The sequence below is a fragment of the Tympanuchus pallidicinctus genome, unplaced genomic scaffold (genome assembly GCF_026119805.1).
Source record: "Tympanuchus pallidicinctus isolate F22 unplaced genomic scaffold, pur_lepc_1.0 scaffold7, whole genome shotgun sequence".
Lineage (NCBI taxonomy): Eukaryota > Metazoa > Chordata > Aves > Galliformes > Phasianidae > Tympanuchus > Tympanuchus pallidicinctus.
In genome coordinates, this window is record NW_026294791.1 from 15,731,042 (window position 1) to 15,758,266 (window position 27,225).

Consider the following 27,225-nt stretch of genomic DNA (forward strand, 5'->3'; position numbering starts at 1 on the left):
ATAATAGTAAACAGTAAGTAATTTTTCAACTAAAAAGCTGATTACAAATAGCACACAGCCCAAGCCACACATTATTACATACAGTGTGGAGAAATTCCCTGATGTTAGTCAAGGAACGCATTTAGTATAGAACCTTCAAGCAACTCAACCACTTTTAAAATAGTGAAACAAAGCTCATTTTTACTATGCTGTAACTGATTAAAGGGGTCAGCTATGTGAAGGGATAAGGACAGCTGCCAGTAAAATCACTAAGGTTTTTAACTGCTTCATACCTAAAACATATAAATTAAATGTATGCAGTGAGCACGGCATTAAGGTGTCTTATGCATCTCTCTCTACAAGCTGAAAATCTGTAGAACAGTAGGGTTGATGATTGAAGGTGGTGCAGTGGTCATGCCCTGTACAGTGCCTGGATCAGTGTTTAAGACTTGAGAGTTTCAACTCAGATATTACTGGAAAAAAACAAACAGCAGAACACAAACATACTACAAAGTACCGTTATTCCACCTTGTCCCTAGCTGTTACTAGTCACAGGGTCCCCATTTAAGCAATATTCTGGGGTCCTGAGCAATCCACCTTGTCTGGCAGTTATGATCTAGTTCTGACTTGCATAATTTCTGCAATAATTCAGGATGATTTCAGTACAAGCATATAGCTGTATTTCTGTGGGCAGTAGTAAGACTTCATCCACAACTGTTACTTCTTTCACTTGTCATAAACCACCGTCCTACTGTGGAGGGTTTTTTGGTGTTGTTTTTAAAACTTAGGATGATTCTGCTGTCAGTACCTAAAAATAATTTAGCAGCAATGTGTTTCTGAAAATGTAAAATACAAGTATGTTCTAAGTAGTAACATTCTAAAAATCTTGGCTCCTAACATGGTGTACTGTATCAGGACTATTCAAGTGTTGAACTAAAACATTCAAGATGAAAGTATGAGGTAACAAGGTGTAAACAGAATTCAATTTAAATCTCATATTACAACCTATCATTTCCAGAATAAAATTTTAATTTTTTCCACAGTTTAAAAATTATTGATGTGCAAATTCTGCCATGCCAAGGTATTAGTAAACTTCAATCTCAGTTCATTTTATTCATAACAGCAACTTGGACTCAGCCACCATATTTGCAATAGCGGTGGTTCCTCATAAAAATCTTTTGCAGGTATTTCACAAGTGAGCAACAATTTTCACAGAATTTTAAGACGTTGTATTACTTGATGTGATGGCATCCTGTTCAAGCTCCAACAAAGTGCACAGAACAGTCAAGCATGCAGGATTGTTTTTGTTTCCCAGCAGTGCACTGGAACACCATGAGTGCTATTGGCTTCTGCCGGATCGCTTGGTGGTAAGTTCATCCTTTCAGAAGCCCTGTAACAAGGAACTGACTGAAGGGAAGAGTTGAAGAGCCATTCATGAAATCTGAGAACACGTTTTTACAAAATGCTGCAGATCATTTTTATCAAACATGGTAGGCCACCCCGAGTGGCAGACAGTATCTTCTGCTGGTGGAGAAACTAAGAATCAGTTGTGTGGGAAATTTTCTTCCATAGTAATGTTTTTAAGTTATTCAGTATTAAAGAATGTTCCATTTCCATCTGGTTTGCTGAGACTTTAAGGGCAATACACAAATACAGTTGTTTTTCTAGTTCTTCGTGGATATCTGAAGGTGCACCACGAAGCAGATAGTCTTTGAGTAGCTGACACACTTTTGCCAAGTTTGGCTGAATAACCTCTGTGGTACACCGCATTGTACTTTGGTCACATAGAGTCCTACAGTCTGTACCATAAACACAGTCCATATCTGATTCACACGGGCGATCTTTAATCATTTCCTTTAAATTCATTTCTGGCACAATTTTTCTCATGTCCATCATTTTCAAATCATATTTATCATTATATCCCAAGTTTTTGGCACTTGTATCACACATAAGAAAGTTACCATAAGGTCCATGAAAAATATCTTCCACAAATTCTAAAAGTCCAATAGCTATTTTTGCCTTCCTTGGCCACGATGGAGTAAACCACTGGTCCATGCTTCTCCTGAATCCAGAAGGAATTAGAAGTTCTATGATCCATGGAAGGCTGATTCCATAGAGAGAGGTATATTCAACTCTTTCGATCACATAGAGATCCCCACAAAAACCCATCAGCTTGGGAGTATGCTCTTTATCCTGCAACATCACCATTAACATAAACTCATCAAGCTGCAGAAGTGCCCATGCAGACTTTGCCTCAGGCAAAGAAACTCTACCATCTTTGTTTCCATCAGCAAAAGATAGAATGATGTTAACCAGTTCTGAAAGATTTCCTTGTTCACCCAACTTTGCCTAGAAACAACAAACAAAAAAAGGTTATATATGATTTCATTAACTACTGCCAATCCACCTGTAGTTCTCCATCTTTTTGTTGTTTTAGTATTAGAGAGTATATCATGTTCTAGTTCTTATTGCTTAGAGATGTCTGATGAACTTCCTTTCTGTTCTGTTTTCCAAGGCACCTAGTGTATGATCTGAAAGTAACAGCACTCTTTGCATTTCAGCATGCAAGGACTAGAATTCAAAAGGCAGTCTTTTTCTAAAGGCCAGTCTAATGAAAAACAGAGCAGCTCATTAAGTATTTTCTTACAGTAAGTATGTATTATATAGACAGAATTTGGTTTTCAGCTGATTAAGGCTCAGTTGTAGAGAAATAACACTATCCACTACACTTCATACAGAGTACCATGCTATTTGGCACGAATTCAGACTAAATGTACTGAAATACTTTATTCTGCTATTTGGTACAGCTATTTCCATTGTAACAACATAAAGAAAAAAGCCATTGTTGGAATCAGAAGCATTGTAATTTCAACTATTACCAATGCATGCAGAAAAGTCACACAAACATTCCTCATTTCTCCAATCTAAAAGTCTGTTGCACACCCAATCTTAGAGACAAAGCCACTGTAATGCATAAACAATTGTTAAAAGCCTTTCAGTCAGAATAGAATAGCTAGGCATATACTTACTTTAAAGAAACCGTAAACCATTTCCTTGAATTTCTCTACAGTGGTTCCTCTTGTTGGTTTATCAAATAGGATTATTTCTTTCCTTGGTTCTGGATCAGTACCAAAATCAAGCTGAGCAGCTTCTTCCATCTGGCATTTTATAACCCCTTGCAGATTTCCCCAAATTCCTAAATACATCTATGCAAGAAAATAGGGGAAAAGATAAAATCATTGCCTAAGTCCTTCACCTAAGCATCATCCAAACTTCTACCACTCCCTGTGGTTGAGCAGCAGCACAGATCAGAAAACCAAGTCCTGCTTACAGACAGCAAATTCAACAATGGCAGCTTCACATACATTATGCAGGGACTTAGGAATGCTGCCCTATCAAAATATGAAGACAGGTTGAGAAACAGTATACTGGCATTACTATACTCTTTGCTTGGGCTAAGAGGCTGCTGACTTTGTTTGAGAAGCAGGATAGTGCAGAAATGGTATGCTGTACAGAAGTATAGGTATTCTGTCCAAATGTGCAAGGATCTGATCATCTCCTTGGAAACTGGATTCTGTAACTATGAAATTAAAAAGTCTTGATGGCAGTTATAGATTTACTGCTAGTTTAGTATATACGTCCACGAGGATCCAGTCAGTGGAATATTTCTTTGTTTACAGCTAGACAAAAATGATCCACATAACACCAATCGTCAAATATTTACCTATCTGAATACATTCATGGAACATATTCAGAGAAAAAGAGCGACTAACAATAACATATCTGTGCTATACTTGGGCTTTGATGTGAAACTGCAGTTAGGTAGCTGCAGCAACTTACACAGAGGCTATTGCCATGGCTGCTGGTTCTTGCTCCTGAGTCTGTCTTGATATCCTCACATCTCTTTCTACAACTGCATTATTCACCTCATGAGAAAAGTTACTACTGCTTAATGCCCTACAAGCAAAAGAAAGCCTGCAACTCTTCTAATCACATCTGCTGCCTTAGCCAGCTCATCCAAATCCTTGGGAGGTGGGCCAATGTAGCTATCACCAGCCTCAAACACTCTCAGATTGCAGCACAGCAGTTACCATCCATAAAGCACATGTTGAAGTCCAAAGAGTGTACCATGAGCAGAACAGCATTTCTTTCCACTGTGACAGAGCTTCTCTATTTAAGTGTCTATAAGGACAGACAACCTGCAGAAGGGAAATGCTACATTACAACCTCTAGCCTCTCAGCCAAGAAGTCTGTTTCTCATCGAAGCCAAGAGAGAAAAGCTGGTGTAACACGTGCATACAGGACATTTCAGTAGGAACTGATAAAGTTAGGATGAATGATTAAAGCCTTACCTGGTTACTGGGCTTTGTTGACAAACATTTTCCAAAATACAATGTCTCTTTTCCACAAAGACTACTACATGCTGATCCATCAATAACTCCAGTCTTATATTTATCACACTGAAACAAACAAAAATATTCAACAAATCATTCAAGTAAGCAATATCCACCTCTCTCCCAACATCTCGCTCTTGAAATAAAAAAAAGAAGTGGAGGAAGGTCAAAGAAAATTTCAATAACTGTATTAAAACTGTGTTAACTGGTGTTATCTGTAATTGAAGGTATGATCTTATTTCAGCATTACAGAATAGCAGCATCTGATGAATTTATGCATGGCACTGACCAAAAGAGCTGTGGAACTAGTCAAGGCAAATACTTAAGAAGCAAACTGTGCTAAACATACTTACTATTATTTTCCTACAGTCATGTCCTCTGCATAGTTCTGTGTAGGTAGAGTACTGGACATACATGACCCAGCTGCCAATAAACACCACTAACCAAGAGATGAAGAGATACTTCATCCGCATATAAGAGAAACGTACCTAGAGGACACAAAGAAAAAATATTTTGTTCATTTAGCAGTGGTAAGAGCAGTAAAAGCAAATGAGTTTGACTTTCACAGTGATTAAAATAAGTAGAATGCCAGGGGAGGTCGGTTTGACTTATTTAGGTGGAAGACAAGACCAGCACCATTTCCACTTGGAAAGAGGTAAACAGCTAAAAGGCAGTTCCACAACATCCAGAGGCGATGCCAGCCCATGCAGCTGCAGTCCTGCCCGCCCCTTTCCTGCACAGTGGCTGTGCATTGCTGTTCCTCCACACACACCCACTTAACTGTAACCTAGAACTGCCTACTTAAAAAAAAGATTCACCTAGCTACGTTTTTTTCCTGGGGATTCATCTTGGCCAGAAAGTTCCTTCAACCAATTTTTCTTTGAAGGTACATTATAGGGAGTGTTGTAAGAGAGGAACAATTTAAGCTGTTTTTACCAGAGCCATGAAGACCCTTGGAGTAACACATAATTTCCTCTGAAGTATGTTATCCACAACATGGATATGAAGACCTGAACTGGATGAAGTACAAAAGGAGACCAACAATAATGCTGTGTGGTTTACAGCACGTTTAGAAACAATTTAGAAAACCTATGAGAAAACGGGCTGATGAGTACAGAACAGCCAAGAAAAAAAAAATACTGGAGGCAAGGGGTTGGGGAGAGTCAAAAAGAAATACCACGCTCTCTCTGAAAGAACACTACTGAAGGGACAGAACTGGAAGATTTTAACCTAATTTGCTAGCCTCGCAATACCACATCTACAAGTTTTCAACATTAAGAATCACAAACTTTGCAAACCACACTACTCGAACAGACTGATGAGAAGCAGTAAGAGTCACCTGAGATGTGAACCAGCAATAACAAGAATGGATACTTTACCAATGGGTTCAGGAATAATTTTCTCCATACATAAGAGAACGATGATATCTGCATTCATGCTCAGCTGAAGCTCAATCTCTCTTGTACTCCAGTCCGTTTTCCATATTATTCACCTGTAATTTTCACCTACTATTTTTTTTCTCTTCAACATCTATCTCAAGCTGCTTGCCCTGACAATCCTCTCAAGCCACACATCATCTGCTGTTCTTTCTTCCAGCCATTTGCTGTCTATTTCTACACCATCCAACTCTACAATATTAGCCTCAGGTCCCAACACTACTCAGCACCTCGTCTGCTTCTTCAGTCCTCCCAGCACAACTTGCCTATTGAAGAATCCTTGTCCTGAGCTACTGCCCATCTACAGAATTTACTCATTGCCCTCAGAATCCCTCTTTCACAGCGCTGAGACAGCATAGCAAAGTCTTCAGGGGCGTCTCACTCCCTGTTCTCACCTCAGAACAAATTAAGGTGTAAGCAGGGCAGATGGATTCTCCGCATAGTTTACTTTTTACTGTCAGGCATGTTATTTTGATGCACAAAATAAACCAAAACAACAACAAAGATCGATCTTTCCCCAGCAAATCTGCACAGGAAGCCCAGCTCGCCAGCTCTGAGGCAATCCTCCAGCAGAGGTCTCTTGAAACACAGGTTTGAAGCAAGAGGTGAATGGAACCAGCAGAGCCAAAGCATTCAAGGCACAGTATGGATGGCTGCCTCTTCTGGCTCTGCTGTGAATACACAATCACATTTTTCTCACACTGTCTAGAGAGCACTATGTGTTGGGCTTTTTCTGCCACCTTCATACTTTTCCCTGGTTGAAGGGCAGACACTACATAGTAGCTGTAGCACTTGCAAATAAAAACTACCACAGTATATTCGTGCAAGTTTAAAGACTTAAGCAATAATTTACTTTTTTTCTTTTATTTGTCCTTATATCCCACTAAAACCTATGCATTCATAATCTAAACTTTATTTATACTGGTTTAAGCATAGTAATGAAACTAATGAGTGCATACAGAGCAGCTCCTGAGATTGCCTAGGTGAGTCTCCTGCTTATTTTTCTTTGGCCTAATGGTTCTGTAACCCAATACAGCACCAAACAAAGAACAATTTTCCCCTTTGCAAGGACAGCGAGATACAGCAGTACCTGAAGAGAGGTACAAAAGCTTTTTATAATTAAAGCGTGATGTTTTGATAAAATCAGGTCATATTCAATGACTGGTAACTATTCAGCGAAGCCATGTTCATTAGTTTTTCATACTTATTTTTTGCTAGGATTGACTATTCAACTGATTCAACTTACAACTCAGCAATGCTAAAATTACATTTGATAGGAACACATGTAATGAATGCCAATGCTTATAAACATGCTGTTAAATGTTAATGTTATATTTTCCTAGCTTTCTTGGGGCAGCCACAGACCTATTTCACGCAGTCTAAGTCCATGACTACCCCATAATGTATTCTATAATGGATTCCAACCATTTCTTTAAAGTTGTTATTCAAGTTTCACAGAGAATATAGGGGGGGAAATCACCACTCCCACCATTTCTTTCTGAAATCCATGGGCACAGCAAATTATTTAAAAACAAAACATCTTCACAAACTCCAATATCCTCCCTAAGGGTGGCTTATCCTTTTGTAGAGAACTCAGTTTGGTCTAGTTTTGCAATCCATCTTTATCTCATTATTCTAACACAAACTTTGAGGATGAAGATTTGTGTCTTAGTGCAATTTTCCCAAAGGACAGAGATCATCACTTGGTGCAGAGCTGCTTCTGTCCTTTCTCTAAGAAGCGCGAGCCTCCCTGCTCATCTCAGTGCCTGAAGAACCTCCTCTGCCGCGACATCAGCATCCTCACCGAAATGGCTGATCTCAGAACCTCTGCTTGGTGGCAGTGCCCAGATGAAACAGCTTCACCAACTGCCACTTCACATACAGGATGGGGAGCAGATTGAAATCTTATTCCTTCAAATGGGGAAGTTTAACATACCCAGGGCTTATTTTCCTGTTCCCATCATGTTAAACACTTTTCTTAAGAAAAAAAACCTCATCTTTTGCTATAAAATGGATACTATCCCAAAGCAAAGTAACTGAATAAAGGCAGAAGCTATAGCAAGGCACCTCTTTTCTTCTGCTGAATGCCAGACATTATGGCACTTCCACATACTTTCCCTTAAAAGCAAATTTTAGTTTTGTTTGCCTAAGAAGTACGACTTGCCAGAAATGGTTATAATTTGAGAAGTATTCCACATTTAAATCTCCAATATCACGAACAAGAACAGCCCATGATTAAAGTTGCATCAGCACAGGATTTCTGGATGTGTTTACTGCAAATCACCAGCATGTCTTCCTGGGCCTCCAAGCTCAAAGCAGCCCCAGTTTGGATCTTAAACTTCAGTATGCACACTTCCAAAGATTCAAAGTAACACAAGAACTTCTTGTGTCACATGAAATCGCACCCACAAACAAGAAAGGATACCAACCATTACACGACGCAGTTTTCAGTGAATCAAGCAACATCTGTGTGAGACAGCAGCTTGTAAAACTTCTGAAAAAACACGAGTTGCAGATGATTATGAACAAACAACCACAAGGACACAGATGTGATTTACAGATTCTAAATAAAAATGTATGAGGGATTACTGCTCCACAGCTGTGAGTGGGATGCTTGGGGCAAAGTGTGAGGAGGAAAAACAGCATTTGCTTTTCCAAAATTGATTTTTGTTTTTAGAAGTAAATATTTCAGAACTATTTAGTTACGCAGTCCTTAATAAAACTCTGCAGAACACCTACAGGGAAAACTGATTTCATCACTTCCTCATTTCTACAAATTTCAACAGTGTTGTTCCTACAGCCTAAAGGGTCACAAGACCCTTCTCTACAAATTTTTCTTCTATTAATAGAATTACAGAAAAATTCTAGTGAGATAATTTTCTTTATTCCTTCTCTCCTCAAATAAAATCAAGTTCCTATGAACCAAGAATCACAACAAGTAAATGCTAATGATTATCCTCCATCTATCTGAAAGAAAAGATACTGATTTCATTTAGAGACACAGCCCAGAAGAGAAGTTACTTCTAATAGCTCTAATACCTTATGGGAGAAATACAGACACCAACACACAGTATTGCAGATAAAATCTAATACAGATTTATTTGAAATAAATTTGATTTTTTTCAGCAAAGCTGTTTCATTTCTAAAAAACTACTCCCAAATCTTACTGGGACAACAAACCGCCCCCCTTTCTCAAAGCTTCTTGCCACTTCCTCCTATGCACATTTACAATACTAAACGTTACTCCCAAGCACTATTTAAAGCAGCTCTGCACTACAAGCATAGCATTTTGTATAATCTGAGGCTAGCAGCCGTCCACAAGCCTCAGGATCACGGCTGAGTAACAACTGTATTCATAGCACAGGAAATAATCCTCTGTATAAGGGTTTATCCAAATTTGTCCTCCGTCTCAGAAAGACAGAGAGAATGCATTTGGGACAGAAAACCCTCCCCAAACGCCATCTGACTACATCATAGACTTGGCGTGAGGTTCTGGAGGAGCTGCTGGAGGAGCTGTGTTTATTTCAGGCTCAGCACTGTGCCAATGCAGGCACACAGCTTCTGACTGATGGGTCTCCAGCACTACTCCCTGTTCAGAGCTCGCAGCTGCTCAGAGGACCACGAGGTTCTACTCTGTTCAGTTTAGAGGGAATTACTTATGTCTCTTCCCACAAATTCTCTCTAAAAATTTTGCATTTTCTCCTTAAAATCTAAGAACATAGGCTCATCTAGGAAGTGCCAGAACTGATGTGCAGCATTAATGCAGCGAGGACACAGACTCAGTAAGCCTGGTGAGGCCATGTATGTGCCAGTACACCCTCAATGCACCACACTTACTGCACACGTCGTGCGGCTTTTTGAGCATATTTCTGAGCACAAAGTCCCAGATAGAAATTAGGGAGCAATGCTTATAGACAAGCTTCATTTGGAATCACAACGAACTTCCAGAAAACTGTTAATATTCAGGATGTCAGAAGGACTGAGAGTTCTGAAATGATCAAAAAGGGCAGAAAGTCCAAAACCAGGAAATATAATTTCTCTTTTATGCTCCACTCTTCCATCAAGACATGAAACACAAGTCAGGGAACACAAGGATAAAGGAAAGCACTTGTAACACTTAAAAGGTTATTACAGCATCAACTTCATCCATCACTTGTGCATTTAACTGAGTCATGTGCATTGAATAAGAATTAGACATTCATTCCCTGGAACAGAACTGGAAAGCCTCTTCTGGCAGAATTCAAGCCTGGATGCACTCCAAAGCATATGGAAAGTAGCAGATCCAGACGCAATGCAACCATTTGCCAATTTTTTGATAAGAGTACTTCTTACTTAAAACATTTTTATAGTTAGTAAGTATGGAAGTGTTCATTTATTTTGCACTACAGAAAACTTCATGCAGTCAAGTATTTCATATAACCATAGTCAAGTAAACATCTCCAAAACTCCAAACTACTCACACAGTTTGTTCAACACACCAGCAATAGGAGAGAACCAAAAAATTGTATGCATGTTACAGATCTCTTTAAGTTCAGGTTGATTTATGGTTTATAGCAAGCATTTCAGGTTTCTAAGAGCTTACAGTGCACACTTTGGATTACGCTGTCATCTTCACTTACTTGTATCCTAAGCAGTCAAGCTGAGCAAACATCATAGAATGTATCTTTTGAAATAAAGGATAGCAATCAAGAAAGAAAACAGGGTGTTTCCACTTAAAAGGTTAAACAACAAGAAGAGAATTAAAAGCTTGGAGGAAATGATGATGATACATTAAGGGGGCCTTTGAAACCTGGGCCTTCAAAGTCTTCTACATTACAGGCAGTTACACAACATCCCGATAGAGTCTGTAAAGGAGGTCCAGAATCTCTAGTGGCCAGAAAGCTCCCAAACATAGCGGTGTTCTTTACAACGTTATTGATGTGTGTATCCTACTGGCTTGACCTCAGCCTCACAGTACAGTTATTAACTACAGTTACCAGAAAGAAATTCGGAACCACGTTTCCTGAATTTGGGACATTCATGTCTTCTCAAGAAACGTTAATCACCACTGCAGAACAGCGTTAGTCTCCCAACTGTAACAGCCAATAAATAATACTGATATTTTGGGGCATTATTTAGGTGTTTAGAAGTTTGTCAAGGTTTGGAGCTTTTTGCTCTGGTTTTATTTGGTTTTCTACTATTACAAGTCTTGCAGACTAAACAGTGGGAAAATTCTGTGTTTCACAGTCACTGCCCGTTTTGCAATGAAGTTTCAGCACTGTTTTTGTGGATCCCAATCACTAAACTTTGAGCTGAGCCAAGATGTCCTCAGAGTTTGTCCTGCTCACTTTAAGAGGTGAGGCTGTTTGATTGCCCTTAGCTAGAAAGGCTGAGCGATTACCTACGGATTAGTGCATACTGCAAGCAAGCTAAAGTGTGTGTCAAATAATAACAATAAATAATAATAGAACACTTGGCACGGAACATTGGTTGCAAACCAACCAACAGCATCTTGCTCCCACTACCAGAGCAGAAAATCTAGAGTAGGTATAAAGTTCTTCGTCACAGAACTTGATGTTCTCAACTTATTCCACAGCACAATTTTCAAAAAGTACGGAACACCAGCCAACAAAATTTGGAAGTCAGTCAGCAATGCTTTCCATTGTACAACCCTCTTCCCTGGTCTGCCACATTAAATATTGCATAGCAACACCATACAAGTCTTAATCATCTCACCACAGCTACATCTCAGTGAGTTAAGTCTAGCATTTACTTAGAGAGCAGTGGCCTCTTTGCAGGCAAAAACTCAGTCCGTGAGTAATCAGTACAGCTCAACCATGAATGCATTTGTCACGTACCAACAGCAACACGCAGTCACAAAGTCAATACATTGACAGCATGCTGCCATTCTGCGGACATCAACTACCAGCACACATTCAACTATGTAAGAGAAAAGAAAGGTCATTTTCATAAAGCTCACATTAGCTCTCTTCCAAACAAATCTGTAAAATATTCCGATACAGCTTTTAGTGTGAGAAAGCATCAACAAAAATACTTTTGCTACATCTCCAACTGACACAAATATTTAACTTTCTGACTTGACTAAGAAATGATCTTGGCAGAAATCATACATTTTGCTAACAATGCCTTTAAATATTGAGAAGAATAAATAGAAACAGTTATCCAATATCACCATATTATGAACAAAGTAGAACTTATAGCAGGGTCAACAATTAGCAGAGTCCTAGTTTGAAAGCGGGTACAGGCACGGTGAGCTGATTTTCACTTCACGCGTGCCACAGACTTCCTCCTATGGGAACTAAAAAGTGTCTGCTTTGTTAAGGAGATCAAGGACAACGTTTCCTGGTCAAAAATCAGGTGACACATGATCTACATTTGTGAACAGAAATGCTGCAGGGGCTGAGCTTACACCTGCACCTAAACACTGCTCCTCAGCTTTGACATCTCATTCCAGGCACTTTCAAAAAGAGAACGGCATCAGAAAAGCTCCAGATGAGAAGGAATTAAAGCACTTGGGTTTTTACAATGCATAAGGATGAAGCCCACACTTTTTCAATAAGCCAATTAGTAGAAAGCATTTAGTAATATAGCAATAGGTGACAAACGTAAGTAGCACATATATGTAAATATGGCATTTACCCCCTCAACTCAGCTGAACCTCAAATGAGTTAAAGCACAGTGCAACAGACAGAAGGAAACCCAGAGAACACCCCTCAGCGTACCACCAGGCCCTCGCCGACGTCTCGCAGCAGAACTTCCTGCTGCACCACAAACCACGGCGCTTTCGGCCAGAGCACCCTTCCGCGCCTACCTGCGCACATCGAGGCAGGAGCGAGGCCGATAACACGCAGGCGAACGCCGCCAGCGGGCACCGCCGGGCAGCAGAGGAGCGGTGCGGACTCAGCGCGCTGCGGGCGCGGACAGGGGGGCGCTCCCCGACCCTCCGCAGCCGTGCGGCCCCGCGCCCGAGCGCCGGCTGACAGCTCCCACCTACGGGCAGCGCTCGGCGGCTGCACGGGAGGCCCGCGCGCGGCGCCCCGCTCCCGCCCGACACCTGTTCCACGCCCCCCCCGGCCGCGCCGTCGCCACCCCAGATCGACGGCACGGCGCGGCCGGGCCCCGGCGGCGGGCAGGGGGGGTAAGGGAGAACCGGTGGCCGAGGGACGCGCTGAAGGCGCCCGCCCGTAAGGGGACGCCGCGAGGGAAACCGCCGCCAACGGCTTCTCCGGGCCGCCCGCCCCCGGCCTACCTGCGCGTGGTGGGGCTTCCTGAGCCAGGCCCCCGCGAAGAGCCGCCTCGCCATGGCAATCACACATCCCCGCGGCGGGCGGCGGGCGGAGGCGGAGCGCTTCCCCGCCCGGCCTGCCTACGGAGCCGCGTCGCCGGCTCGGCTGGGCGCGCTGGCGGCGAAGGGAGGACGAGGAGCGCGTAAGACGCGCAACGCCGAGCCGGCAGCTGTCAGCGTCGGGGACGCAACGAGCGCCGGCCGCACCACAGGGAGGGGAGGAAAGCGGCCGTCCGGGGGCAGAGGGGCGAGAGCGGGAGGGGCGGGGCTGCTTCTATCCCCGCCCTCTGCCTATGGGGCGGCGGGTGGGCGCCAAGAGGTGGGCGGGAGGAGAGTGTCGCGCGCTGCCCCGCGGCTCCCCGCGCGTGTCCGCTGGAATGCGGGCAGCTCCTGCGGCCGGACCGCGGAGAATTACGCAAAAGCCCGCGAATGAATAACACGTCCCACTGACCGCGAGCGGGCTCCTGTCTGCTACTCGGCTGGCCGCTAGAACCAGCCGAGAGCCTACTGGTACCCATAAGTTAAGGAGGGACCCCCGGCCGTACCGGCGGCGGGGCAGCGCTCCCTCTCAGCCCGGCTCCGCCCTCCCGCCGGGCCCGCTCTGGAGGCAGGTGCGTACCTTCCTGTCCTTGAACTCGCAACAACAATAGCGGGTTTGCTGCTGGAAGAAAAAAAAAAAAAAAAAAAAAAAAGCCATGATTAGGTTTGTCATAGCAACAGCCTCTGACTGTAACAGGAGGGCAGGCTGGGCCAGGCTGCTGGGGAAGAGTATGGCACGCTGGCCCAGCCTCCAGCCTCACCGCATGCCTGTGGCAGCAATCCGCAGCAGGGATTCTGGCAGGGATGAGTCTTAAGGAAAGATGTGTATCTGGAAACCAAATGCTAGGAGGTCACAAAGTACTGAAAATCCACAAGATGTAAAGAGACTCTCTCTTTAAGATTCAGAAATAGACCGTGACTGCTTTTTGAATAATAGAATCACTGCCAGGCTCTCACTGAAGAATAAATCAGAAAATTAATTAGTAAGATTTGGCACTCCTGCAAAAGCAATCCTGGCTTTAATAACACTCTTGCAGTGAGTGTTTTCTTCTCTTCCTATTCAGCAGGCCCAGATGGCTGCGCTTTCTGCATCACTTCCCTCTACAGTTCAGTAGTTTGCACAAGCTTAGCAAGATTATGGGCATGCAACAGAAAGGTGACACCAGGAAGCTACAGAGCAGACATTTAAATGTTTTGCTGAATAATCTGAAGTGATTTTACTTCATCTAGTGCTCTGTGTCAGTCCTTGGAAGGAGAGGCTGGGAGTAATCATGAAATGTGCTTCTCCCATATGGCAGGCATGGACATAAATGTTTCATTTCTGTTAAGACTGGATCAAAACAGTTCCTGGCATATGTTCATTAGGGGATATATTTTTCACTTAGTGCATGTGATCTTAGTCATGTGTGAGAGCAGCTGCTTTATTCCAGCACTGAAGTGTTTAGTTATTCTTTAAGTACTCTTTGTGTCCAGGCTTTGCTAGATGATAAAAAGTAAGGCAATTTCAGCCCTTTTCAGCTTATCCCTTAAACACCAAATACTCAGTTAAGCCTTGGTAAATGCAAAGCCTGTGACATTCTGCATGTGCAAATGCAAAGGGATATTCTAAAGACCAGGGAGTAGATGCAGCAATGCAACAGAGGTAGGGCATAAGTCATACTGATGTATTTTCTGAACCATTTTTCCATTCACTCATGCCTTCCCATTCTGTAGTTTACACATCATTTTTATATGACAATACCACATCTCAAATGCAAAAGCAGTTGAAGTTATGCTGATTTATTGCTACCTGTTAATATTTGCATCCTATCCAGCCATGTAAAGATTGGAGAGACAAATCCACTGATGGCTATACACATGCACTGTTTATTACTCAGCATTAAAGGTAAATGTGGCCTTATAACTGCATACCATCACTTTCAATTCCGTGACAACTTAATACTCACTGCATACTAAGTATGACTCAGGAAAAAACTAAGAGCTGTTATGTGTATTGAAGCATCCAGGAATTTTGGACTGATAATGATAATAGAAAACTAGAGAAAAATCTACATTCTTCAAGGTACTGATTATAATGTGCATCTTTGATTATAATACAGAATTTTGTCCAAGTTCTTTTGAAGGAAGCAGTATCTGGTATTACTTGCTCAAGTAGCAGTTTTAACATATTTAAAAGCTAAACATTAATTTATTGCAATGTAACCAGACTTGATTCTAGCATGGGAGACTCCATGGGAAATCCTCAGGGTTCACACATTCTTCTCACCATCATATTAATGCAGGAAGCCTCTGGCTAATGTACGTAATCACAAGACTTCTGATGTTAATAACCACTTCTCTTCCTCACAGCAGCTTTACAAGCTTGCACTTCATCACAGCTTAAGCACCAGTAGGAATGGAATGTGTTGGTATTTGCCAGTTACCTTTTTTTTTTTAGTTTAATAAATGTATTTACACAGTAGACATGTGATAATGATTTTAAATAAAACTACTTTCCCTAAAATGAGGTCTATAAAAATGTCAAAGTTTCACTCTTTGCACTGTTTAGCTATCAAGATGCATGCTCAGAGATCTGGCCAGAAATTTGTTTTTATTCTGACTCCATCATCAGGTTTGTATTTGTGGAACAAAATGAAGATCTGGGGATAACTTTTATCCTTCAATATTATTTCCTATTGCACTCAAATCCTTACTGATGTTAGTGTTTCTAGTGAATAAATAGGTGGAGCCATCTCTCACTCAGAAAGCAAACAAAGCCTGTTAAGAATTCCCTTGTGGCTTAACTTGTTATAAACAAATCATTAAACTATTTGAGGAAGCAGCATCTTTTAGCCAGTGAGTTTCATTTCTAAAGCCATACATACAAATCTAGCCTGCTGCAGCAGCAGCACGCACTTCTCTTGCTGCCTACTTTCATTCTTGGATTGGCACAGCCATTTCTGTTATTGTGTGAAGAACTAGAACAATAATTTGAACTATGAACTAATTGTCCTTCATTTTCTCTCTGGGTTAGGTTAGTGGCAGTCCAACTCCTTTCGTCAGTACCTTGAATTTATGCTGAAATTGAAGCGGTTGTTTCTAACCACTGAAGCTTTTATCTTAAACATCTGTATGAGAAATACTGCTTTATTACAGATAAGTGATAAGCACATGTGACTCATTACTAGCTCTTCATTCTTCAATAGATCCTACTATTATTAAACATTCAGAGATGCTGATTAAGTTTGAACCCCCCAGTCCTTGCTTTGGGAGACAGCGTCTACTAGCTTTTCTGTTATGCCATTTAAAGTTCAAAATGTACTAGAAAACTTAAAATGTTTACAGTAAATAAGTTTTAATAACATGTTTACAGTAAATAGGTTACAGACTGAAAATAAAAATCTTTATAAATTTGATTCCTTTATGGATTAGAGGACTGAGGGAACTCCCGAGATACTCCATTCAGAAGATTTGAAAGAAAGCACTACCTTGTTAATGCTTATTCATAAGCAAATACTGAAACAACAGTTAGCATTTTTCTCATTGTTTGAAAGTCCACAAAAACAACACAGTTCAGATTCAATCAAGCAATAAAATGAATTTTCTTTCATACACAATCTCATGTATGCTTCCTCTATTAATTGCTGTCATTATGATATCCAACATTTTTTCTTAAGATTAATGGGGATTAAGCGTAGGTCACTTGAAAGTGTGGTCAGTACACTTGCTAGCATTAATCTTATTCTATTTGAGAAATCATTTTATGATTTTTTGGCAAAAATAATCTGTTTGATGTTGGAAAATATTGATTAGTTGTCCATTTATTTGAATTAACAGTGAAATAGAGCTATAATCTACTGGGAACTTCTAACTACTTAAAGTAAAATACTTTATTTGTTCTGCTTACCTTCCGATTTAAAAATCTGAATGTTAGTCTTCAATTCCACAAATTGTTATTCGTGGAATTTCCCATAACAATAAGAAAACATTCAGACTTTTAATTCCATGCTGCCATTTTCCAAACTTCCTACCCTGAACCAGTGCTTCCATTTTCCTCTCTATAGTATAGCTCAGCAAACTAGACAACATGTGAAATTTAGTCCACACACACTCTTACAAAAATCCTACTTGTGGTCTAAATACTAAGTTCTAGTACTGAAATTAGACACTTAAGAACATAAATAACAGGAAGGAGATAACAGCAAAAATTAAGTTCAGAAAGATAATATCCATAACTCCATAGGAAGTTGTATTGGAACAAGTTATTTAGTGGTAAGTTTAACACAGTATACTGAAGAGCTCTCAAATGCAAGAGAAAAACAGCTGCAGTGTTTAATACATTGCTATACCCAGCTGTCCTGCCATCCCCTCTGCCCGAGGACATTTCCACAACAGAACTGCTTAGTTCACAGTCTAGCATATTTGCTTTTAATTGCCTGTGAAAGTTAGTTCACACCAACATACTAGACTGCGATCCTCAGATCCACAGCTCTGCCTTCCCTTCTGCCAATTACAGTATGGAGAAGAAAAATAGGCAGAAAAGCAACTACAGATAACGGAGCTGCTTTGTGAAACCCTTTCCTTGTCCTCTACAGCTTATACCTCCTTCCATGTGCTTCTCTCTGTTCTGTCACATAACTGGTTGCGTAGCTGAATGGTGAACTGTTTGAGCCCAAACTAAAAATAACCCAGAAAAAGGGGAAAAAAAAAGTCATCTTCCCCTCCAGTTTGATTCTGCATGCAGCTCAAAGGACTGATATTCATAAAGGCAGAGTAGTTTGGCATTTGGATTAAGGAGCTGTACAATCAACAAATACATAATTAGTAGAGTGGCACAGTTAGGTTGTTATTTTACAGGTCATGTAACTAGAAGGAAAGAGATAATCAAAACTAAATGAAAAAAACTAAATGAAAATGCTCAGACATCCTAGACTCACAGAGAAACTCCAAAGGGAGCAATCTCCAGAAAGAGCTCCTTCCCCAGTGGCAGTCAGCCCTTAAGTGGGGGTCTAGGAGAGGTGCAGCCAGGCTCCACCACTTCCAGTCACACAGGTAAATTGCCTTCACACCTGTGCTCCCACAGCTGACTCAGTGCTTGCCTCAGGTAATGAATCAGTGGTTCAGGCCATGACTCAACTGTTCCCATACAGGAGCAGAACCAGGAACTGCTTAACACATGACAAGAAAAGCCCTTCAAAGTCTACCCTTAGAAGAATGTCTCCCTAAAATATATATCCCAGCTCAGTGATTTGTCAGGCAGAATGAATGAATCATTGTGTTATGTTGGAATTTGAACTGAACAAATGATTCCTTCAAGCCTTAACTAATATATGTCACTCTACTTCAGTTTTTAGTCTTTAAAAAAACTGAGAACTTAGACCTTATACCATATGTGGGAATTAATACAAGGTACTAGAATTACTTAACAGCCTTCATGTTACAGGCAGAGTTACTTAAAATATAGCACCTCTCTTACTAGTTTTGCTCCATTCAGAATCTTCATACGTGAAATGAAGCAGCTCAGTACTGATTGTTAGACGATTTTGAAAGCACTCTGTAAAAGCACTAATGAATAGCAGAAATACTTAGGAAACTGATGTTTCCTTTTTAAGAATCCTCTAATTGTAAAGATTATTAATTTGTTAGGTCTAGATTTTTTTTAACCCTATATTTACTCAGAGTTGGTAAATAATGTCATTTTCATTAGAACTTTCTTTAAAAGCTTATCATTATAAGTAGTATTGCCTTCTTTAAGTTCTGAGCAGTTAACTAAGTACTAAGTATTTACATTGAATTTCTATTGTTGGATTTCTTTTTTTTTTTTTTAAGTAGATAAAAGTTTTAAATCCCCTTTAAGTTACCAGAACAGCCAGGCAGACACAAAGCACATGCCTTTCGTGATCCCTGGAGTAGGCAGTCTATTGATTGTATATTAATTAATTTCCATAGCCTACTTTCTATGAATACTGCTAAATTTTTGATAGAAAGTCTCAGTAGGCATAAAGTATCTACTGAAATATTTAAATTCCTATTGCAGTTAGGAGCAATTTCAACTATAAACGCCATCACTTATAAAGCAAAAACTATTTATTCTTAAATTTGTTTAAAGCAGAAACACTGTGTTAAGCAAAATAAGGAATTGCAGTCACATGTTTTCCTACATTAATCACATGGAAGCAAAATAAATTCAGTAGTTTAAGTGATATTGAGTATGATATTTCTCATTCTGAACAACAGATATTTTTGCTGCAGCTGTATAGAAATCTAAATGAATGACAACACCAACTACCAGGCATTTCTACAAGTACTTTTTTCCCAGTCATATGGTAGAAAGCAATTTGGAGGAGTAATGTTTTGAAGTTATAAATATATGACCAAGCTTATGCTAATATGGTATATGGAATTATTTTTTCATTAAACTGGAGCAATAAGAAGTGGCCATAGATTAACTACAGCACATTGATTAGCATGCTGTAGAAGTATCTTGTCAGAAGAGGCTTATGCCCTATTTTTGCAAGGCATAAGCCTAGCTCCATACAACACAGCAGCTCACACTGACCAGTTCTGGAGCACAGGTTTCCAGAAGCTTTTAAGTTCACATCAGAAGTTATTTTCCCCAAGGCTTACGTGCTATGCAAGTTTCATTTCATGTGACTTTTTGCTTCTCACATAGATTTAAATCTGGGGGAAATAAATTTACTTTTTTGTCTGTACAAAGAATAAATTACTTTAGTTATTGAATGCTTTTTGTAACTCAGAAAAAAACTATTGAAATATAACCTTTATGACCATACTGAACATACTGATTGCTGTCATAGTGAACAGTGCTGCTGTTGTGCTTGTCTTGAGCTCACTTCATACTCACACTCAGAACCTTCTCTCCAAACAGAGCATTAAAATGCTAATACCCTCACACTCAAGTAGTAGTCACAGTAGATAAAGCATTTCCTCTTGACTTCACTAGCAATCAAGCCTTTTCCTGGATTTTCTGCATCAGAGTAGCTATGCAAAATAAAATTTGATTCACAAATCTACATCTGCAACTGTAATGTAATAAAAAGCAATAACAACAAAGCAAAGTCCTAAGCTACAGCAAAGGAGGGCTTACTCAAGTACAACAGCCATACCCTCTAAAACAAAAGAAAGAAGCTGCTTACCTACAGAACACCTCAAGTACATGTGGATCTCCAACAAAATACACTCACCTCCATTGCCAGCCCTTAAATGAGGTCTGGGAAGGAGTGGATCCTGACTCCACCCCTTCCTGTCACTTAGGGGCATTGCATGCAGCTGAGCTTCCCTGGCTTGGCCCTGTCCTCCCACCAGGTGCTCAACCACTGCTTCAGGCTGTGGCTTAGCACTTCTGTTGCACCAACCTATAAAAACAAATAGGGCTTAAGAGTATACCTGCAAAACAGAGAAAAAAAAAACAAAAAAAAGTCATCAAAAGAAAGGCTGTAGTGAGCAAGGTAAGATGAATTACTTTTTATGAGATAAAGGGTCTTTGTGATGCGTTACATTTCTGATAAGGTTGGTTGGTGGTTGGGTCAATGCAGTTATTCTCCATGACAGCATAGTTGCTCTGAAAGCATTTCAGAGGACTAGAATTGCTTACTTTCTATTTTGTCAGTAACTATTTTGTATAGCTTGGGTTAACCTTATGTGAGGTTTGCAGTTTCTAACTTATTTTGTGAGTGTCCCTATATACACAGACTTACTGTGTGTTGATATTTTGCTGACTACATTTCACCCGTGTTTTATTTCATCTTCTTGTTCCTATTCTACAGTCCTGTTCCTATCCTACAGTTGTCTTTGTAAAAGCCTTTCTGCACAATTTTGTTCAAAACTGAACTCATTTAGATAACTTAAGTTATAGGCTTTTAGTAATTCTTATGGACAAAGTTGATCTCCAACCACACTTCTTGTTTCCTAAATGTCAGTAATTAATAGTAACTAATCATTTTAATTTTTAATTTAAAAAAAAAATGGAGTCTCCTTTTTTTCCTTCATATCTTCTTCCAGCCACTATGTATGATTTAAGGTGGATTCTAAACAGAAGAAAATTACATGATCATTGCTTGTCTAATTTATACTAAAAAATGCAGATTCTGACCTAAGTTTACAGGTCTAGCAAGTAAGGATGCCCTTTTTACCACAGGCTATCAGCTGGTACTTAAATCATATTAGTAATCTGATACAGCATTAAATCAGGACTAGTATCATAGCATTGTCACAGGCATCTTAAATCACAGAATCTGCAGTAAATTAAGAAGTCCTTTCAGGCCATTGCTACCTGACTGTCAGCTTGTTTGCTGAACTCACCAGAAGAGAGAAAGAATCAGTTCTGCTATCAGTAGTCACCTAACATGTGAATACAATTTCTTACCAATTCTTGCCTGAATTTCCTACTGTTCTTGGCAAGTATGACTCTAGAATTGTTCTTAACTGAGAAATTTGAGATAATTTGGTGAAGGTTCTGGGAGAGGCAAACTTTCAGTAGTCTGTTGTAACATGAACAAAAATTAAACTCTCACAAAATGAATTCTGAATTAGATAATCCTCACCCATACTTACTGTGCTTTACCTTTGTGCATTGTCTTCATACAATTAATTTGCATCAGCTTTTAAGGGGTATTTGTTTGCAGGCAGGCCTTTTGAATATGACTCTTCTCATCCTAAAGTTGTCCTTGCATCTTTTTATGCTGGGCCTGGATAATCTCTTTGCTGTCCTCATGGGCAGGAGGTTGGACTTGGATTTGTTGCAACAGAGAGCCATCAGCACCCTGCTGCAAGCACCAGTCCTGCCTGCATTGGGAAGGTCCATGGTCTTCAATTCAACGCTGAGCGTTCTTGGTGTTAATGAATTCCCAGGGTCGTCTTATTTACTTGGCAGTCCTGCTTGGCAAACTTCTGCTTTCCTGACTCAGGAAGCAGGCTGCCTGTCCCATAGTGAGAAATATTGCAGTTCTCACCTCAAAAGCTGCCTGTGACCATGGAACATACATTTAGTTACCTGAAGGAGGGATGGCAATCCACAGAAGAAAGCTGGAAGTCAATTTGTATTTCTTTCTTGGCTTGTTCTTGTTGAATGCTCCACTCTGTAACTGGAACAGAAGAAGAAATAAGCCTTTCCTCTTTTCATTTCCATTTTCTAAAATTAATATTTTTGTAACCTTTTGTGTTGCCTTGGTTATGTCCTCTCACCTCTACATATTGACAGCTTCATAATAAAGGTAGCACCCCTCAATCCATTTTAAAGCAACAAAATTACTGCAAGATGATATGGCTGAAAACAAGTACATTTTTATGCATACGTAGGTGTTCTAGATACGGAAGTGCATAAAAGTAGTATTTCTTATCTGGAGCACTTATCTGATCCAGCCAGTGGTGTGGCTGCAAGTGCGTGGCACTGGCAGCAGAGCTGACAAGGCAGCTCCTCCTCAGCAGGAGAGAGTGCAACCTTAGATGGCAGCAGCTGTGGGATGCGTTTGGCTGGGACATGAAACTGTATCCTCAGCTCCCACTGCAAAGAAAAGCCAGACTCCTCCTTTGGCCCAGCACTTCCCCCAGGGAGTAAGCTTAGTGTATAATAGGCAGGAAAATCACCAGGGTTGGGGGGCTGATTTATACTGCCTATGAAGATTTTCTGTAGCACCAGAGGAGCCCTGCTAGGCGCTATCTGGTTTATGGTACGTTTTTGTAGCCCCTTGTACACAAACATGCTGTTGCTTTGATCTTATACTAATCTTCAGCTAATTTTTTTAACTCATCTCAAGATCACCTAGCACTAAAATTACAGCAATATTAAGGGGGGGGGGGAGGAACAAATAAACAAACAAAAATGTCCTGTCTTGGCAGCCCCAGATGGAGCCAGGACTATATAAATAGGGATACCAATGCCTGTGTGAAGGTTGTTGAAAAATAAAAAAGGCGTGTCAGATGTAATGAGAATTAATTTTGACCTTATATTTGATTCTGGTCTTTCTAGCTGAATAGAAATAAGCAGTACTGATTTGAACATAATCAGGGCTTTCAGGCTGAGATAGCATGGCATGAACGAGGAAAGACTGAAGTATAAGCAAGAAAATGCATTACGTTTACACTAGCCAAAACAGTGATACTTAGGGTGCACATTTTACTTAAACATATCAAAGTTAACAAATATAACAGTGCCGCTATTCTATAAGCAGTGGAGAAATGATGTATGGAATTCATGACTGGACCAATGTGTTAGCCTGGGAACACCAGCTTCTGTCCCACTCAGCCCTCTTGCACTGGCAGCAGCAACAGAAAGGGTTACTGCTCTATCTTCAGCGCCTGCAGCTGAGTTTACAGGAGTGCGAGCAGCTCGGAGTGTTACAAGGATTCTGTCATTCTGCGACGTTCAAAAGCATTTTGTCTTCATCAGACACAGAGCTGCTATTAAAAAAAAAAAGTGAGGGACTTTCCATCTGAGTGGGGCTTGGCAGGTCTGCTGAAAGATTGTGAGAAGGCCCATACTGCATTCCAGGTGGTGGGAGTGCAGAAGGAATGCTGTACTAATTCTCCCTCCGGCCAGACTGATGTCCAGAACAGATTTTTCATTGCATGCGTAGCAGCAATATTCTGCCATGTAACTTTGTCCTGAGGGGATGTTAAACTTTTTTTTTCTAATTCAGTTTAGAGTTGAGAGGTAGGTCTGGCTGTACTGCTACAAAATTTAACCACGCAACAACTGGGAATTCTGCTCTAGCAGACGTTCTTACAGTATATGCAGAAGCAAACAAAACCCTGCCATTAAACTGTCTGATGCCGCAGTTCTCGAAGTTATATTATAATCACTGTGAAATAAAATATTTGAGACTAATTAGTTTTGCAACTATGCAGAACATAGCTGAAGAGAATATTAAGGGTTTTGCTTAGGCTTACACTCTGAAATGCTGACTATGGATTTTTTTTTTACTCAAGTCACTAAAGCTTCAGTAGCTGCTTCCAGAGCTGTGCTTAGAGAGCAAGCAGAGGAATGGAATGCATCACACCGTTGTATGACTGAATTCTCAGAGACTTTGGGAACCGGAACCTCTTTCAGATCCAGGCAATTTACCAGAATTTCTAGTCTTGGCAGCTGTTGGTTTTCTGAAAGAAGCTGATTATATGACTACAGCAACAAAGCGACACTGCAGAGAGAATTAAACCTCTCTTAAATTCCAGCTCTGAGTAATAAGCTCATTTTTATGCACTGGCCTCAGGAAGAAAGATTACTTGGGACTACTCTTGCATCTCTCCACAGAATTCCCACCAGCTAGTACAGTAGGAAGACACAGTTCTCACAGCTTTTTTCAGAAGTTAAGACAATGCTACATATGCTCATAAGTCTTCAATACAGAAAAGGCACTATTACCAATAAGAACACAGTGACTTGCCCTTAAGCATCCTCAGTGCAGATGCACACATACAGGTACTTTTTTTTCCTTTCACTCACTGTCTTCAGGATAAGGAGTTATAGTTTATCCAAGGTTGATGTCAGAGGCATACTCACATGCACCTCACAATGAAAGCCTCTCTTCAGCTGGCATGCTCAAATATGCTGTAAATAACACAGGAATGTTATATGTCAACCCCCCTACTTCAGCTCTGAAATATCTCTACCTACTGAAAGCTTTGTGTCTTCTACTGTGTGTATATATACTGAGGGACTTGTTCAGCCACGTCCAACAGCGAGGTTTCAGTAGTGGTAGGCTATGAACTGCAAATTAGGAACAGTTAGGTTCTTATATTACAATTATGGGAACATTTAACAATGTCTAGGTGCTTTGAATCGTGAACTACGTAGCAACTTACCAAAGACCAAGCAAGCATACAGAGTCTTGATGTAATGTTTACAAGTAATTTCAGAAAGATTATGCATCTGAAATAAAACTTTAAGCAAATTAAGAATTCAGGTCTTTTAAGATGTCACTTGTTTTATTTTATTTTTATAAGGCATCTGAGGTGTTCTTTATTACATGAAGAGCTAACATCTATAGGTGTGTCCCAGTTTGTGTTTTTTGAGTCCTCAGTACTGTATCTGATTGTGTTAGGGAAAGACTTTCAGAACAGATTTATGTTGCTAAATGTTAGTTTGCAGAAAGTAAATGAGTTCCAGTTCAAGATTAAATGGGCTTAGTTCAAAGGCTAATAAAGATTGTGATACAAGCTATACAAATATATACTATCCCACAGAGCAATTGCTGTTCCCTGTGTATGATGTATAAGTGCTTTACAGACTTACAATCTAAAATAGGACCGGACTCTATGGGTATTCTATCTTCAAAAGATGCAGGCAGTAGATTGCTAAAAAAAAAAAATAAATAATAATAATAAAAAAAGTAATAAATAAAGAATTACTTAGGAAGAAAATAGGTTGCTTTTATGAGACTCAGTGGTCTAAGTTAGCTAAACGATGAGTGTGATAGTGAATATATATTTAAATAAATATATTCAGTTTAAGATTTGTCAAGCAAGAATGAGAAGGTGAGGGAGTAAACGGATTTTTTTCAGGAATTCCTGTTCCTTCCTGCAAAGATGGAAATGGTAAAATGCTTGAACTAGAAAAAAACATTTATGTGTGAAGACCAATTCATCTGCAACAGCTGCTCTGAAAGTAATGCTTCCTATTTTACTGTGTTGGCAGACAATATCAGACATGGATGTTGGTGGTACAGCAGTAGAGCTTGAAGCTTGTATGGAAACTGCTGAGTCACGGCCTGAACCTCTGATTGATCACCGGAGGCGAGCCATGAGTCAGCCAGAGGAGCACAGCTGAAGGCAATTCACCTGTGCTGTCGCAAGGGGTGGAGCCTGGCTGCACCCCTCCTAGACCTGTTTAAGAGCTGGCTACCAGTGGGGAAGGATCTGTCCTGGAGATTGGCTCTGCTGGAGTTTTGTGAGTGAGCCTAGGATAAGGGTAAGCCTTCTACTTATTCTCTTTTTGTTATCATAGTCTGCTCTGTCAAACTCTCTTGTTTATTTCATAATTATAACATCTTAATATTCATTGATTATACACAGCTTCTCATCAGTATTCCATTACAGTTTGTTGCTGTGTGACAGATGGCAGCAGAGGGGCAGCCTGGCAGAATGGCATGTGACATGGGATGTGTATGAAGCAAAGGTTTGTCACTGAATTCCTCCACGCAGAAAGCATGGCACCCATTGACATTAACTGAATTTGCTGAATGTTTATGGAAACCTAACAGTGGATATGAGCACATTGAGGCGGTGGGTGGTGCATTTCAGCAATGGTGACAGTGGGCTACCTCTGGTGCAGATTTGTACAAGCATGGCATGCAGGCTCTTGTTTGCTTGCAAAGATGCGTATCTAGTGGTGGTGACTATGCTGAGAAATAGCATTCTGTAGCTGAGAATTTGCTCAAATAGTGTTACTGTGCGCTCTGCATCTGTTATGGTTTCCATAGAAACAAACAGGAGGCATTACTTTCAGAACAGCCTATATACCAGATCCAGTAACATCAATTTATTTTCCTTGGTATTGCTGTTATTATGAAGATGAAAACAATTATTCACATTGTTGTCCATCTAGAAAAATATTTACAGATGTCTATTTTTAAATATTTTCAGCGCTATTTTTGTATCTTTCGTGTAAAGATTGAATAATTGCTGTAGTTTTATGGTAACAATTGCTACTTGATTGTAAGACAATATAAAGTACTTTTATCTTAAAAAAATTTAAAAAAAAATCACTTGCCTATTCTTTAGGATTGTAAAATGAAGATTCTTTTCTGAGTGAAGCCATAACCAACTCACATAGGTGAACTGTCTGACTAATTATAAAGCTTATGTAAGAACAGACGTGCCATATTTATCTTGATTTAAGATTGGAAGAACCCAGGTGAGCTTTCTCACTGTTCCCATGCTTTAACAATGCAGAGTAAGTGGCCCGGGATCTAATTTTCCCTCCTTATTGAATTGTGGTCATGACAACCGTCTGTAGAAGGGTAAACTTTACAGTACTGTCTTGTTCAAGGGTATCATGTCGGTGTTATGCTGTGTGATACAGTTAGGTAATGGAAAATAATACTGTACAGCTGCTTATGCCTTTCTGTGCGTTTTCTTTTGTTTACTTGATATTTAT

The 27,225-nt window shown here is 40.2% G+C and overlaps 1 protein-coding gene and 1 long non-coding RNA gene across 5 annotated transcripts; one reads left to right on the forward strand and one right to left on the reverse strand.

Annotated features, from left to right (window-relative positions):
* Positions 1 to 987: 987 nt before the first annotated feature.
* DIPK1A (divergent protein kinase domain 1A) lies at positions 988 to 14,025 on the reverse strand. Of its 4 annotated transcripts, none has more exons than XM_052666549.1 (6): positions 13,895 to 14,025; positions 13,714 to 13,752; positions 4,727 to 4,861; positions 4,332 to 4,439; positions 3,009 to 3,185; positions 988 to 2,328 (listed from the first exon to the last, which is right to left on the reverse strand). In XM_052666549.1, the coding sequence occupies exons 3-6, from the start codon at positions 4,844 to 4,846 to the stop codon at positions 1,516 to 1,518; spliced, it is 1,218 nt and encodes a 405-aa protein (XP_052522509.1). In that variant the 5' UTR covers positions 4,847 to 4,861; positions 13,714 to 13,752; positions 13,895 to 14,025; the 3' UTR covers positions 988 to 1,515. The 4 variants fall into 4 exon arrangements, with proteins under 4 accessions (XP_052522509.1, XP_052522508.1, XP_052522511.1 ...); XM_052666548.1 differs by having other exon boundaries at positions 13,714 to 13,755; XM_052666551.1 differs by having other exon boundaries at positions 13,640 to 13,752; positions 13,895 to 13,965.
* On the forward strand, positions 13,429 to 27,225 carry LOC128072597 (uncharacterized). The gene is made up of 3 exons (XR_008202371.1): positions 13,429 to 13,705; positions 25,632 to 26,037; positions 26,166 to 27,225. It is a non-coding gene; the product is annotated as an uncharacterized LOC128072597 (long non-coding RNA).